Source organism: Prionailurus bengalensis, chromosome C1, assembly GCF_016509475.1.
Source record: "Prionailurus bengalensis isolate Pbe53 chromosome C1, Fcat_Pben_1.1_paternal_pri, whole genome shotgun sequence".
NCBI lineage: Eukaryota > Metazoa > Chordata > Mammalia > Carnivora > Felidae > Prionailurus > Prionailurus bengalensis.
The window spans coordinates 27684597-27699324 of NC_057345.1; the positions used below are offsets into that span (position 1 = coordinate 27684597).

General features: G+C 37.1%; 1 protein-coding gene across 1 annotated transcript in view; it reads left to right on the top strand.

The window, feature by feature from the left end:
- Positions 1-14728, top strand: part of LOC122480275 (protein argonaute-3) — a 128759-nt gene that overhangs the window by 74371 nt on the left and 39660 nt on the right. Inside the window, exons 7-12 of the mRNA XM_043574476.1 lie at positions 1331-1418; positions 1550-1697; positions 2362-2481; positions 5361-5483; positions 5806-5939; positions 8479-8663. Coding sequence (XP_043430411.1) covers positions 1331-1418; positions 1550-1697; positions 2362-2481; positions 5361-5483; positions 5806-5939; positions 8479-8663 — 798 coding nt within the window. The remainder of the gene's footprint in view (positions 1-1330; positions 1419-1549; positions 1698-2361; positions 2482-5360; positions 5484-5805; positions 5940-8478; positions 8664-14728) is intronic.

Here is a 14728-nt window from a genome sequence, read left to right on the forward strand (position 1 = left end):
TGGATCCAAGAATCCCTAAATCTAGCGTCCAGTAAATGCCCATAGCACCTCCCAGTCATGACAGTTAAAATTGTTTCCAGACATTACCAAATGTTCTCTGGAGAGCAAAATTGCCTGTAGTTGAAAACCACTGCACAATAGGAATCACAAATATAACAGGGAAACAATGCAAAAATAATAACCATAAATACTATCAGGAAACTAAAAGTTGTCCTTCATCTGCCCCTTTTTAGATATTCTGCCTTTGGAATCTAAGCCATAGTAATGGAGTTGCTTATCTGTAAGCAGCAGCAACTGTATCAATTTGTTACTCTTTTCTATCTAAGTAGCTCCAAGATTGCACTGGCAAATATGGTACCACTACCCACATGTAGCTACTTAAATTAATGAAATTAAGTTTTCACTTTCACACTAGCCACATTTCATGTACTCCATAACACATATTGCTAGTGATTACATATTAGCACAGATGTAGAACATTCTATCATTTCAGAAAGTTCTGTTGGACAGTACTGCTTAAGAAAATTAATCCCAAAGATTTTACCAGTGGTTTAAAAGACCATTGCTTCACTTTGTAAAGCAGGTCTGGGATCTTCATACTCCTATGGTCCATAGATGGATTGCAAGGATCCAGAACATCTATGTGTATATGCAATTTTCTGAGAGTTTACCGCTTTGATCAGATTCTCAAAGGGATCAGTGATTCCATAGGAAGGCAGGGTCACCTGCTCTAAGAATTGTTTGGTTGCATTTAATTTCTAATAGTAATAAGAGAGTTGTGTCACTATACTACAACTAAATTGTCACTCTGCCTCTGTTAAAGGGCCTGGAATTTTCTGCTTCCTACTTTAAAAATCTTTGAAGGACTTCCTTCTGAGATTTATTAAATTCTAAACTTCAGTCACTGTGTGATGACTAGACTATTCACATATCACATACTGTGAAAATTGTGGAGTATGTTGAGAATTGTTACAGCTCTTCTTTCATTTCTCATTCCCTCTCCTAGCAATAAATACCTAAATTTATTATAAACAGGTTGTTTTGTTTTTTAATTGATGGAGAACTTTGTCCCTTGCTCTATAGGCTTTGCAACTTTTATGATTCTGTTTTTTAGTGTGTAGATCTTGATAGGATAGGGAAAATATTTGGAGATAGATATATCATGATTGTAATCATTACTAGCAATGTTATTTATAAAATGTTAATTTCACATTGCCTGTATCACAAATTTTCTGTCTGTTTAGAATTTGAGTTTTTCTGTAGTGAACAGGCTTTATAAATATTTGACATGTGACAGTTCTATAACCTCAGTTTTTCTTGTTGGGAACAGGTCTGAAGGTTGAAGTGACTCATTGTGGAACAATGAGACGGAAATACCGTGTTTGTAATGTAACAAGAAGGCCTGCCAGTCATCAAACGTAAGAAAAGCTGGTGTTTGTCAGAGCGGAGATGATATGAGGCAGCTTGCTGTAGTTAGTGGATTGGGAGTTTTGCTCACCATCATGAGATGAGAGTTGTTAATGTGTACCTTTTTTTTTTTTTTCTCCAGCTTTCCTTTACAGTTAGAAAATGGCCAAACTGTGGAGAGAACAGTAGCACAGTATTTCAGAGAAAAGTATACTCTTCAGCTGAAGTACCCACACCTTCCTTGTCTGCAAGTGGGGCAGGAACAGAAACATACCTACCTGCCACTAGAAGTAATGTGTTTAGGCTGTTTCTTAATATCCTCTTGTTCATCATTCTGTTGGGGTTTTTATGGCATATAACTTACTTCAGACTCTCGCATTTATTTTGGAGATTGAACTGTTTTAAATTTTATTTTAAAATTTTAGTAATGAAATAATATGGAAAATTTCATCCACAAATCCTTATTGCTCTAAAGTAACCATTGTTAACATTTTGGTACACTTCTTTTCAGCCTTTTTATCGAGTGTACATTTTACCCTGTTATAATCATACTATAAAGCAGTATTGTTTACTACTTCTTAACATATTAAAAAGAAGCAGTTTAGGGGTGCCTGGGTGACTCACTTGGTTAAGTGTCCGACTCTTGATTTCAACTCAGCTCATGATCTCATGGTTCATGAGTTTGAGCCCCATATCAGGCTCTCTGATGTCAGCACAGCTTGGGATCCTCTGTCTCCCTACCTCCCTCTCTCTCTCTCTGTCTCTTCCCTTCCCTTGCTCATGCTCTCTCTCTTTCTCAAACATAATAAACAACAAAATAAATTTATAAATTTATTTTATAAACAAAATAAAAAACAAAATAAAATTTTAAGAAATTTTAATTTCACATGTAATTACCAATGAGAGTTAAAAAAAGATATATGCATCTAGTACAAAACTTTTTTCCGTTTGTAGGTCTGTAATATCGTGGCCGGGCAACGATGTATCAAGAAGCTAACGGACAATCAGACTTCCACTATGATCAAAGCAACAGCAAGATCTGCGCCAGATAGACAAGAGGAGATTAGCAGATTGGTTAGTACTTGACCCTAGAAATGTGAATTAAAAACATGTTAGGATGAGCTACTACTGAAGAGCCATGTCCTTATCAGCTCATACCTTACTTATTACCATTTCATGGACTATCAGAATTAAAAGGGATCATGGAAGTCATTCATTGGTGTTCTAGGGGTAAACCTTAATGGGTTCTATGAGAAGGGTTAGATCCTTCTAATTTAACCCCAAGCTCTTTAATTGTAGATCTAGAGCAGATTCTCTCAGAACCAGTGTTTCATTTTAGTGAACTGGAACTTTACTACCTCTCGCCTAGTAAAGGAGAAGGAAGAAAAATCAAGGTATTATGACTAGCAATAGTGAGTCTTAACTATCAGTAGAATTGCTTAGTACCCAGTATCAGACTGGTAGCTGTATAGGATGAATAAAGAAATACAAGACTGGGGTGCCTGGGTGGCTCAGTTGGTTAACTGTCTGACTTTGGTTCAGGTCATGATCTCACAGTTTGTGAGTTCGAGCCCCACATTGGGCTCCCTGCTGTCAGCACAGAGCCCACTTTGGATCTTCTGTCCCCCCTCTCTCTGCCATTCCTCCACTCATCCTCTCTCTCTCAAAATAAATAAGTAAATTTTATAAAAAGAAAGAAAGAAAGAAATACAAGCTGCTCCAACTATGTAGGGTCTCTAAGCTATATCGTTGTTGTGAGTGGAAGAGAAGGAAAGTAGCAGTACCACTTTATAAAACTGATGGGATAAGGCAAAATGAAAAATAAAAGGAACCTGGATCTTCTCTTATTCTCTTCTTGAATGCCATTTAAATTATGTAAGTGAAGAGGAAAAAGTCTGGAAATAGGAATATTGCTTTGAGTAATAATGAAGATTGTTATAAAAAAGTTAACAACTGGCCTTTTCATTTTGTGAGCCAATTATGGGAAATTCCTGTATAGTTTTATAAAGAGCAAATAAAAGCTATCACACGATACTTAATTAGGAAAATACAGATTTGTTCTCATCATGGATTTTTTTATGATCTGTGACAGGGTTTTAAAGCCTTTAAGAGGCTAGAACTTCTCACTGTCTCTGTGAAATCTCAACTACTTATAACTCATTTATTTCAGCTTTCCTATCCAAAGAGAGAATATCATACAGTAGTTAAAGTACAAGCTTTGGAATCTAACAGCTCTGGGGTCCATCTTCTGTGCTTACTTACTGTTACCATTATTGTATTATTATAATTATACCATCTACGGGGCACCTGGGTGGCTCAGTCATTTAAGCATCTGACTTCAGCTCAGGTCATGATCTCATGGTTCATGAGTTCGAGCCCCACATCAGTCTCTGTGCTGACAGCTCGGAGCATGGAGCCTGCTTTGGACTCTGTGTCTCCCTCTCTTTCTGTCCCTCCCCTGCTTGTGTTCTGTCTGTCTGTCTGTCTCTCTCTCTCAAAAATAAACATTAAAAAAAATTACAATTATACCATCTGGAAGACTAGTGCAGTGATTGAGAATAGGAATTCTAGAATTAGAACATACATGGTTTCAGATTCTAGGTCACTTGCTTAGCTATATGGTTCTAGGCCAGTCACTTAACTGAACTAAGCTTTAGGTTTATCCTTCGTAAAGATTATAAAAGTTACAAAAGACCTACGTTTATAGGTATACGTTTATTGTGGGAATTAATTATACAACTTAACACCAAGCACATCACACAGCAAGTTTTTATTTATAGTAGTTGTTATTCTTTGCAACTTTACTATGAAGGTACACTGAAACACACCAGAAATGAATGGCATTTAAGCTTGGAGAAGCATTAGTGCCTAATTTAGAAAACAACTCTTCTGTTTATTGTGGGAAGATTTTTTTTTTACATATTTAAATTATATAGTTTTTTTTTAATGGATTGTTGCTCAAACACTTGAATACTGCCTTCATTTTGTAACCTTATTTGACCTCTACACTGAGACCAAGTAAATATGTTTTGAAAAAACATAGTTACTATAGTATGCTATAAACATGAATTATATTATGAGGTCCAAGTCTATACTGAATTAAAATAAATTCTTGGCACCTGGGTGGTCAGTCAGTTAAGCATCTGACTTCAGCGCAGGTCATGATCTCAGGGTTCGAGCCCCACATCAGGCTCTCTGTAGTCAGTGCAGAACCCACTTCAGATCCTCTGTCTGTCTCTCTTTCTGTCCTTCCCTCTCATTATCTCTCTCTCTCTCTCTCTCTCTCTCTCACACACACACACACACACACACAAAATGAACTTAAAAAAAATATTTTTAATAAAATCTTAATCTTCGTATCTACAGATATATTTTGTAAAAATTATTTATCTTATACTGGTTTCCTTATCTGTTTTAAGTGTATCCCATTAAGTATATTTTATAATATGGCAATTTTTGTCAGAATATATTCAAGTAGTTTTATATAAATTGTAAATCAAATGATTCAGGGGAAAAAAGCCTCAAAATCATCAATAGCTGCTGTCAAACTCTAAGTAAAATTTAATAATATATGCCTGAATCTTCTAATTAGAAGTTTTTATTTTTTAGGTCACAAGTTTCTTCCTCTAATGATCCCTAGACTACACTCTCCAAAATGTATTAGGTTTAATCACATAAAATTGCCGTTTTCATGGATTATAAATAGTTGAAATTTCTTATTATTCTACCTTATACATTTAAATTTCTGTAAATTACCAGGAGGTTCACAGACTTCTACAGTCCATTCATGATCTGTAGTCCCAGGTTAAGATTCTCTATCCTGTAATTAAGGCACCATTACTAGATCTAAAACATTATTGATACAGTGAAGAGAAGAAAATGGAAGGTTTTAATGAATAAAGCAGGGGTTGGGGAAAATTTTGAAAATAACTACTAACTTTTTCTGTTGTTAGGTAAGAAGTGCAAATTATGAAACAGATCCATTTGTTCAGGAGTTTCAATTTAAAGTTCGGGATGAAATGGCCCATGTAACCGGACGTGTACTCCCAGCACCTATGCTGCAGTATGGAGGACGGGTAAAACCTGTTGATGGTTTTTAAATTAAAAACAATTTCTGTTTATAAAGAGAAGGGCATCCCAACTAAGTCTGAGATTAGAAAGTGTTGTTTTACTCCAACAATACTTTTTTCTTCTGGGTATCTTTGCCAGAGTTTAGATGTTTTGGTTTTGTAGGATAAAAAATAGAAATACTATTGATGTAGAGTAGCCTATTACATGTAGAATGTCAGATATACATCAATTCAGCAATTTGAAATGTTTTTCTTTTCAGCTCATTAAAATAAATTGTATGTTAAGTATTTCTTTTTTGCCTTATTTCTCTTTTTCCTTTTTCTGTAGAATCGGACAGTAGCAACACCAAGCCATGGAGTATGGGACATGCGAGGGAAACAGTTCCATACAGGAGTTGAAATAAAAATGTGGGCTATAGCTTGTTTCGCCACACAGAGGCAGTGCAGAGAAGAAATATTGAAGTAAGGCATATCATTACATTGGTTTGAGAATTTTTTTGTGTTTCAATTTTAAACTACTTTAGCTAATGTTTTAACTGTATTGTCTCAATATGGAGTAATCACTGAGCCTTTGAAAATGTTTCTTGTCAGTACTTTCTGAATTTGTTAGTAAAGTTATTGATTCATGCTTGTAGGCACCTTAACAGTCCAGCTTATGTGGTATGGAAGGAGCATCATTGGGTTTTGATGGCAAATAGGTTATGTTTAATTCCTAGCCTTGCCACTTCCTGGCTATATTATCATGAATAATTTATTTAATTTCATTATGCTTCAGTTTTCACCTTTTTAGAGATAATACCTATCTCTTGGGTGAGGATGAAATAAAATCCTTATTTCTCAATTGAGCTCCTTGAAAAAATGATTTAACTCTTCATTTTCACTTCCTTACTTTCGAAAATTTGACCTCCATCTCCACCACTTTCTTCCCTTTTTTCCAAATTCATTTCCTCAGCATATAAGTGCTCAGTAAGCTTCTGTTTAAATTGAAAACAAACAAAAAATGGTCCATTTTCAGTGGACAGGCTTCCAGACTTCCATTTTGTCACCTTCCTTGAAAGAAAATGATTACTGTCTAAGTTCAGTCTCCACTAATAGATCTTATAAAGTATACTCATAATGAATAGTTCTTGAAAGATACAGTTTACCAACCAGGTCAGTTCAGAATTTGCTTTGCCTTCATATGAGAAATAAAAATATTTTTTCTATTTAATTATGTTCACTTCTTATTAACTCTAAATTTCTAAACGTATGTCTTAAGGTTCACTTAATATACATTTTTCTCCAGAGTTTTTATCCCCTTGCTTTCAAGTAAAATGTCAGAAGGATAGTTTACTACGATGCTATGATTATCTTGACCTCAAGACCAAAGAAAATGCCTCCAGTTGTTTTTCAGGCTTAGACTTACTCTTTTCATTTTACATTTGTTATTCATGGCTTGATAGAAATCTCATAATCTTTCAGCTAGTAGTTCTTGTTCAGGCTGACTGAAAATATCCAACTTCATACTTCTTGAATTAAACACTAATAAGGAAAAGGAGAAGGGAATTCCTACAAACTTTGTCTCTAAGGGAATTAGAATGTTTTTGAGCAAAGATGACTCAGATCCTTGGCTTAGGACCTTATTTGTTTTAAAAACAAGTGAAGTGATTGTTAAAGCATGACATCATTACTTGTTTATCTTAAGTTAAATGCAGAATTTTGTTTTAATATGGATTTAGTCTTCTGGGTTTTTTTTAGTGTGGATAAAATGCATTGAAATGCTTCCTGCCTCATTTGTTCTTAAATGTTGGTTTCTTTTTTTTTTTGTTTTTTTGTTTTTTTTAATATATCTTTTCTGAAGACACAGCCTTCCCTGCTGTTCTAGTATCAGATACATAATATTGTGGAAGGAAATTTTGGAGTAGGTCATACTTCTGACTCTGCATTCATGTAGCCATTAGACATTGGTCAAATACTTGTCCCTGAAACTGTTGCCTCATCTGTAAAATAGAAATAATACCTCACCTACCACTTTCTTATGAATGTTGTCATGATCAAATTAGACAATGTGCAATGGGGCACCTGAGTGGCTCAGTTTTGTTAAGCATCCTCTTGGTTTTAGCTCAGGTCATGGTCTCACGGTTTGTGAATTTGAGCCCTGCATTTAGACCCTGCTCAGACAGTGCAGGGCCTGCTTGGGATTCTCTGTCTCCCTCTCCCTCTGCCCCTCCCCTGCTCATGTATGTGCTCTCTCTCTCCCTCTCTCTCTGTCTCTCTCAAATATAAATAAATAACACTTAAAAAAAAGAAATTGGGCACCTGGGTGGCTTGGTTAGTTAAGCGTCTGACTTCAGCTCAGGTCATGATTTCATGGTGTGTGGGTTCGAGCCCCACATCGGGCTCTGTACTGACCTCTCAGAGCCTGGAGCCTGCTTTAGATTATGTGTCTCCCTCTTTGCCCCTCCCCTATTTACACTTTGTGTTTGTGTCTCTCTCTGTCTCTCTCAAAAATAAATAAAAATGTTAAAAAAAATAAACACTATTTAAAAAAAAAGAAAACGTACAATAGTTTAAATTTATCAAGTTCTTACCATGTCTTGGGCAGTGTGCTAAGCTCATTTATTATCTCACTTTATTCACACCAATTCTGTAATGGAAGTAATCATCTTACAGATGAGAGAAACTAAAAAAATTTGCTTAAGATTTCAGAGCTAGTAATTGACAGAATTAGGATTGAAACCTGTCATGCTAAGTCTAGAAATGAACTCTTAACCAGCACACTGTATTACTAATGCCCTTTATAAACTACAGAATACCACATAATTCTATAGTAATGTTCTTAGTTTGGAAAATAGATTACTGACCCCCCATTGCCTTTATTTCAGTAATCTTGGTGACCTCTTCATATATGGAGCACACAGATCTTTGCTTCATTTTCCATTCACTTCTCAAACTTTCCATTCCACTTTGTAGATGTGAATAATTAGACAAAGGATTTAGTTTTAGTGATTTCTCTTTCTAGGGGTTTCACGGACCAGCTGCGTAAGATTTCTAAAGATGCAGGGATGCCCATCCAGGGCCAGCCTTGCTTCTGCAAATACGCGCAGGGGGCGGACAGCGTGGAGCCCATGTTCCGGCATCTCAAGAACACCTACTCAGGGCTGCAGCTCATTATCGTCATCCTGCCAGGGAAGACACCAGTGTATGGTAAGGATGTCTTAAGATTGTTTTTTTCTTCAAGTACTTGATATTTTTGGAAAAGACAAATCAGTAGAGCAAACTAGCCCAAGAAGAAGGGCACCTGGGTGGCTCAGTTGGTTAAGCATCCGACTTCGGCTCAGGTCATGATCTCACGGTTCGTGTGTTTGAGCCCTGCGTCAGGCTCTGTGCTGACAGCTTAGAGGGAACCTGCTTTGGATTCTGTGTCTCCCTCTCTCCCTGCCCCACCCCTGTTCGCACTCTCTCTCTCTCCCTCTCTCTTAAAAATAAACATTAAAAAAAAATTTTTTTTTAATAGTCCCAAGAAGAGACCCTGTGAAAAGAATTTTAGTAAAGGAGGCATCACAAAAAAGTGGTTAAAAAAAAAAATTATTTCTTTAAAATGGCATTGAGATAACTTGAGTATCAATATATGATATATTGGTTAAGAGCACAGGCTCTGGAGTCAGACTGTGCTACTTAAAACCCAGGTTCTGGGGGCTCCTGGCTGACTCAGTTGGTTGAGCATCTAACTTCAGCTCAGGTTATGATCTCACTGTTCATGGGTTTGAGCCTTGCATCAGGCTCTCTGCTGACAGCATGGAGCCTGCTTCAAATCCTCTGGCCCCTTCTCTGCCCCTTCACTGCTCAGACTCTCTCTCTCAAAAATAAAAACAAACAAAAACAGGTTCTGCCAACTATACTACCTGTGTGATATAGCTGAATTACTTAACCACCCACACTAGGCTTTAGTGTCCTCATCTTTGAAATTGGGATACTTGGGGCGCCTGGGTGGCGCAGTCGGTTAAGCGTCCGACTTCAGCCAGGTCACGATCTCGCGGTCCGTGAGTTCGAGCCCCGAGTCAGGCTCTGGGCTGATGGCTCAGAGCCTGGAGCCTGTTTCCGATTCTGTGTCTCCCTCTCTCTCTGCCCCTCCCCCGTTCATGCTCTGTCTCTCTCTGTCCCCAAAATAAATAAACGTTGAAATTGGGATACTAAAAATAACCTATAGAGAGTAGTTGTAAAGATTAAATAAATTTACATATATAAACAGGGCCTAGAATAGTACCTATTATATAGTGAATACCCAGTAAATGATAACTATTATTGTAAACAAAAAGTTTAGTCATAATTATAAGTTAAACATACATCATTGAATCTTGAAAAATACAAAGAAAGTATAGTTTTCAAACTACTGAATGGAGTATAGTCATTTAGGTTTATAAATGATAGAACAGGTGGAAACAATCTACTAAACTAAAAGGCAGCCTACAGAATGGCACAAGATATTTGCAAACAACATATCTGATAGTATCCAAAATCTATAAAGAAGTTACCAAACTCAACACCCAGAAAATAAATAACCCAGTTAAGAAATGGGCAGAAGGCGCCTGGGTGGCTCAGTCAGTTAAGTGTGTGACTTGATTTCAACTTGGGTCATGATCTTGCGGTTCGTGCATTCAAGCTCTGCATCAGGCTCTGCGCTGAAGCTGGAGCCTGCTTGGGATTTTCTTTCTCCCTCTGTCTCTGCCCCTGCCCTACTCGTGCACTGTCCCTCTCCCTCTCCCCCTTTTCCCCCTTTCCCCCTCTCCCCCTCTGCCTGTCCCTCTGCCTCTCCCTCTCTCCCTCTTCCCCTGTCCCCCTTTCCCCTCTGCGTCTCCCTCTCTCAAAAATAAATAAATATTTTTTTTAAAGGGCAGAAGACATGAGTAGACATTTTTCCAAAGACATCCAGATGGCAAACAGACACATGAAAAGATCCTCAACATCATTCGTGATCAGGGAAATACAAATCAAAACCATGATGAGATACCACCTCACACCTGTCAGAATAGCTAAAATTAACAACACAAGAAACAATAGGTGTTGGTAAGGATGCAGAGAAAGGAGAACTCACTTGCACTGTTGGTGGAAATGCAAACTGGTACAGCCACTCTGGAGGATAGTATGGAGGTTCCTCAGGAAACTAAAAATAGAACTACTCTATGATCCAGCAATTGCATTATTAGGTATTTACCCAAAAGATACAAAAATACAGATTTGAAGGTGTACATGCTGCACCTCATTGTTTATATAGCAGCATTATCAACAACAGCCAAACTATGGAAAGAGCCCAAATATCCATTGACTAATGACTGGGTAAGGAATATACAGTATTTATATACGATGGAATTACTCAGCCGTCAAAAAGAATGAAATCTTCCCATTTGTAATGACATGGTTGGAGCTAGAATGTATTATACTATGCAAAATAAGTCAGTCCAAGAAAAACAAATGTGATACAATTTTACTGATATGTGGAATTTAAGAAACAAAACACATAAACATGTGGGAAGGGAGAGGAGAGGGAAACAAACCACAACAGACTTTATTTTTTAATGTTTATTTATTTTGAGAGAGATGTTGGAGGCAGGGGAGGGAGGTGAGAACCCAAAACAGGCCCCGTGCTGTCTGCGTGGAGCCCAACAGAGGGCTCAACCCCACAAACCATGAGATTACAACCTATGCCGAAATCAAGAGTTGGATGCTTTAACTGACTGAGCCACCATGCACCCCAACCACAACAGACTCTTTTTTTTTTTTTTAATTTTTTTTTTTTCAACGTTTATTTATTTTTGGGACAGAGAGAGACAGAGCATGAACGGGGGAGGGGCAGAGAGAGAGGGAGACACAGAATCGGAAACAGGCTCCAGGCTCTGAGCCATCAGCCCAGAGCCCGACGTGGGGCTCGAACTCACGGACCGCGAGATCGTGACCTGGCTAAAGTCGGACACTTAACCGACTGCGCCACCCAGGCGCCCCAACAGACTCTTAATGATAGAGAATAAACTGGGGGTTGACGGAGGTGGGTGGACGATGGGCTAGGGTGGAGTGATGGGTACTGAGGAGGGCACTTGTGATAAGCACTGGGTGTTATATGTAAGTGATGAATCACTAAATTCTACTCCAGAAACCAATATTGCACTGTATGTTAACAAACTTAAATCTAAATTTAAAAAAAAATTTTAAATGATAAAAGTGCCTTAGTGGCTCATTTGGTTGAGTATCTGACTCTTGATTTTGGCTTAGGTCAGGCTCCCAGGGTCATGGGATTGAGCCCCATGTCAAGCTCCACCCTGAGCATGGAGCCTGCTTAAGATTCCTTTTTCTTTTTCTTTTTTTTTTTTTTTAATGTTTATTTATTTATTTTGAGAGAGAGCGAGCACGCAGTCACGTGCACAAAGGTAGGGAGAAGCAGAGGGGGAAAAAGAGACACAGAGAGAGAATCCCAGAGGGGGAAAAAGAGACACAGACAATCAGTGCAGAGCCTGACGTGAGGCTCGGTCTCACCAACCTTGAGATCATGACCTGAGCTGAAATCAAGAGCTGGATGTTTAATGGACTGAGCCACCAGAGGTGCCCCAGAGCCTGCTTAAAATTCTCTCTCTCCCTCTGCCCTCCTCCCCAACTCACATTCTCTAACTCTTAAAAAAAAAAAGGATAGAACTGTTCACAAAGGAGAAATTGTTAGATTTACTACATAAAAATTCAATTTTCTATATCCCACAAATATATAATGATAATAAATAAATGGAAACCAATAGAATCTAAAAAGTGTTTGCAGCAAATGGAGACAACAGAGGGCTAGTTTATTATTAAAATATCCATATAGATCTGTTATTGTGATCAAAGAAAAAATCCTTATATTCTTATAGATTAGTGAGCAAGAATATAAACCAAAATTTCTCAAGAAAAAACAAAAACAGTTATATGAGAAAGTATTGGTTTTCACTAAAAGTTAAAGAAAACTACAAGTAAATAAAAGGAAAAATTTTAGGAGCAGCTGGGTGACTCAGTTGGTTGAACATTAGACTCTTGGTTTTCGCTCAGGTCATGATCCTGAGGTGGTGGGATCGAGCCCCATGTTGGACTCTGCTCTGGGTATGGAGCCTGCCTGAAATTTTCTCTTGCTTTCCCCCACTCAAGTACATTCACTCTTTCTGTTTATTTTTTTAATTTTTTTTTTCACTCTTTCTGTTTAAAAAAAATGAAAGAAAAATTTTATGTTACTAAATTAGCAAATGTATTTATTATAATACTTAGTGCTTGTGAGTATGAAGTGAATCTAGAATTTTAATATATTGCTGATGGCAGTTAAATTGATATTTTCCTATCAAAAGTATAAAAATGTGTTTGTGTGATTCAGTAATTTCAATTACAAAAAGGTGTTCAAAGGAAAGAATTCATAATGGAGAAAATTCTATGCACAGAATTTTCATAATGGTATCTGTGATATTAAAAAACTATTGAGAGGGTGCTTGGTTGGCACAGTTGGTTAAGCATCTGACCTCGGCTTAGGTCATTATCTCATGGTTTGTGGGTTCCATTCCCACATCGGGCTCTATGCTGACAGCGCAGAACATGGAGACTACTTTGGATTCTGTGTCTCCCACTCTCTCTCTGGCCCTCCCCCACACATGCCTTATCTATCTCTCAAAAATAAACCTTTAAAAATAAATAAGACTATTGAGAACTGGCTTTAAACAATGAGTAAGCTATAATATGTTAATAAAATAGTATGCAGTGGTTACAAACGATGTTATAAAATTCAAAAGATATTTTTAGTGGTGCCTGGGTAGCTCAGTTGAACCGACCAACTTCCACTCAGGTCATGATCTCTCAGCTTGTGAGTTCAAACCCCAGGTTGAGCTGTGTGCTCAGAGCCTTGATCCTGCTTTGGATTCTGTGTCTCCCTCTCTCTCTCTCTGTCCCTCCCCCACTCATGCTCTGTCTCTCCTTCAGAAATAAATAAACATTTAAAAAAAAAAAAGCACAGAGCCCAGTGCAGGGCTCGAACTCATGAGCTGTGAGATCATGACCTGAGCCGAAGTCAGATGCTTAACCAACTGAGCCACCCAAGCAACCCCCACAAAAAAAGATATTTTAAGACCGCACTCTGGTCAAGAGTGTCGGTCCCGATCGATAGGTTTGCCTTACCTCTCATTGCAATAAACTTTGTTGTGACTGTAAAAAAAAAAAAAAAAAAAAAAAAAAAAAAACTGATAAAATACAGAAGCTTGAACTCAAAGAATTTGTAAATCAATAAGGAAAGGACAAACAACTCAACTGAAAAATAGACAAAGGACATAAAACAGAAAAACAAATGAAACAAATGGTCAGTTATCTGATGAAAAGATGCTCAGCCTCATTAGTCATTAAGAAAATATGAACTTGAATAAGTAATTTTTTACTAATAATCATAATACCCATTTCTGGCAAAAATAAAAATAAATATTGACTCTCATACACTGTTCATGGGAGAGAAAGTTGGTATTACCATAGCCTCCTAGCTGACATTCTTGCCTGCATTCCCTGTAGTTCCTTTTCAGTCCATTCTCTACATTTCTTCTAGTGCAATTTTTTAATTAATAGATTTTTTTTATTTTAGATATACAGAAAAATTAAGCAGATAGTGTAGAGAGTTCCTATATATTTACCCCTTCCTCTGCAAAGTTTTCCCTGTTATTAACATCTTGTATTGGTGTGGTACATTTAATGAACCAATACTGATAAATCATTATTAATTGATTTATAAATAAATAAATAAAATTTATAAATCTTAATTAATGTAAAAGCTTACATTAAAGTTCACTTTTTGTGTTGGACAGGCCTGTGGGTTTTGATAAATGTAAAACATCATATATATACAGTATCATAAAAAATAGTTTCATGGCTCTAAAAATCCCCTGTACTCCACCTGTTCATCCCTCCCTGTCTCTCCTCAAAACCTTGACACCCACTGGCCCTTTTGTTTCTATAGTTTTGCCTTTTCTAAGATGTTGTATAGTTGGACTCATACAGTATGTACCCTTTCTAATTGGCTTCTTTCACTTAGCAGTACGCATTTAAGGTTCTTTCATGTCTTTTTGTAGCTTGATAAGTCATTTCTTTTTACTGCTGAAAAATATTCCATTGTATAGATGTATTAGTTTGTTATCCATTTAACCTGTTTTTACCTCGTAATCAAGAAGGATGTTTTCATTGCTTCCAGTTTTTTGGCAATTATGATTGCTGCTGTAAACATTCACGTGCAG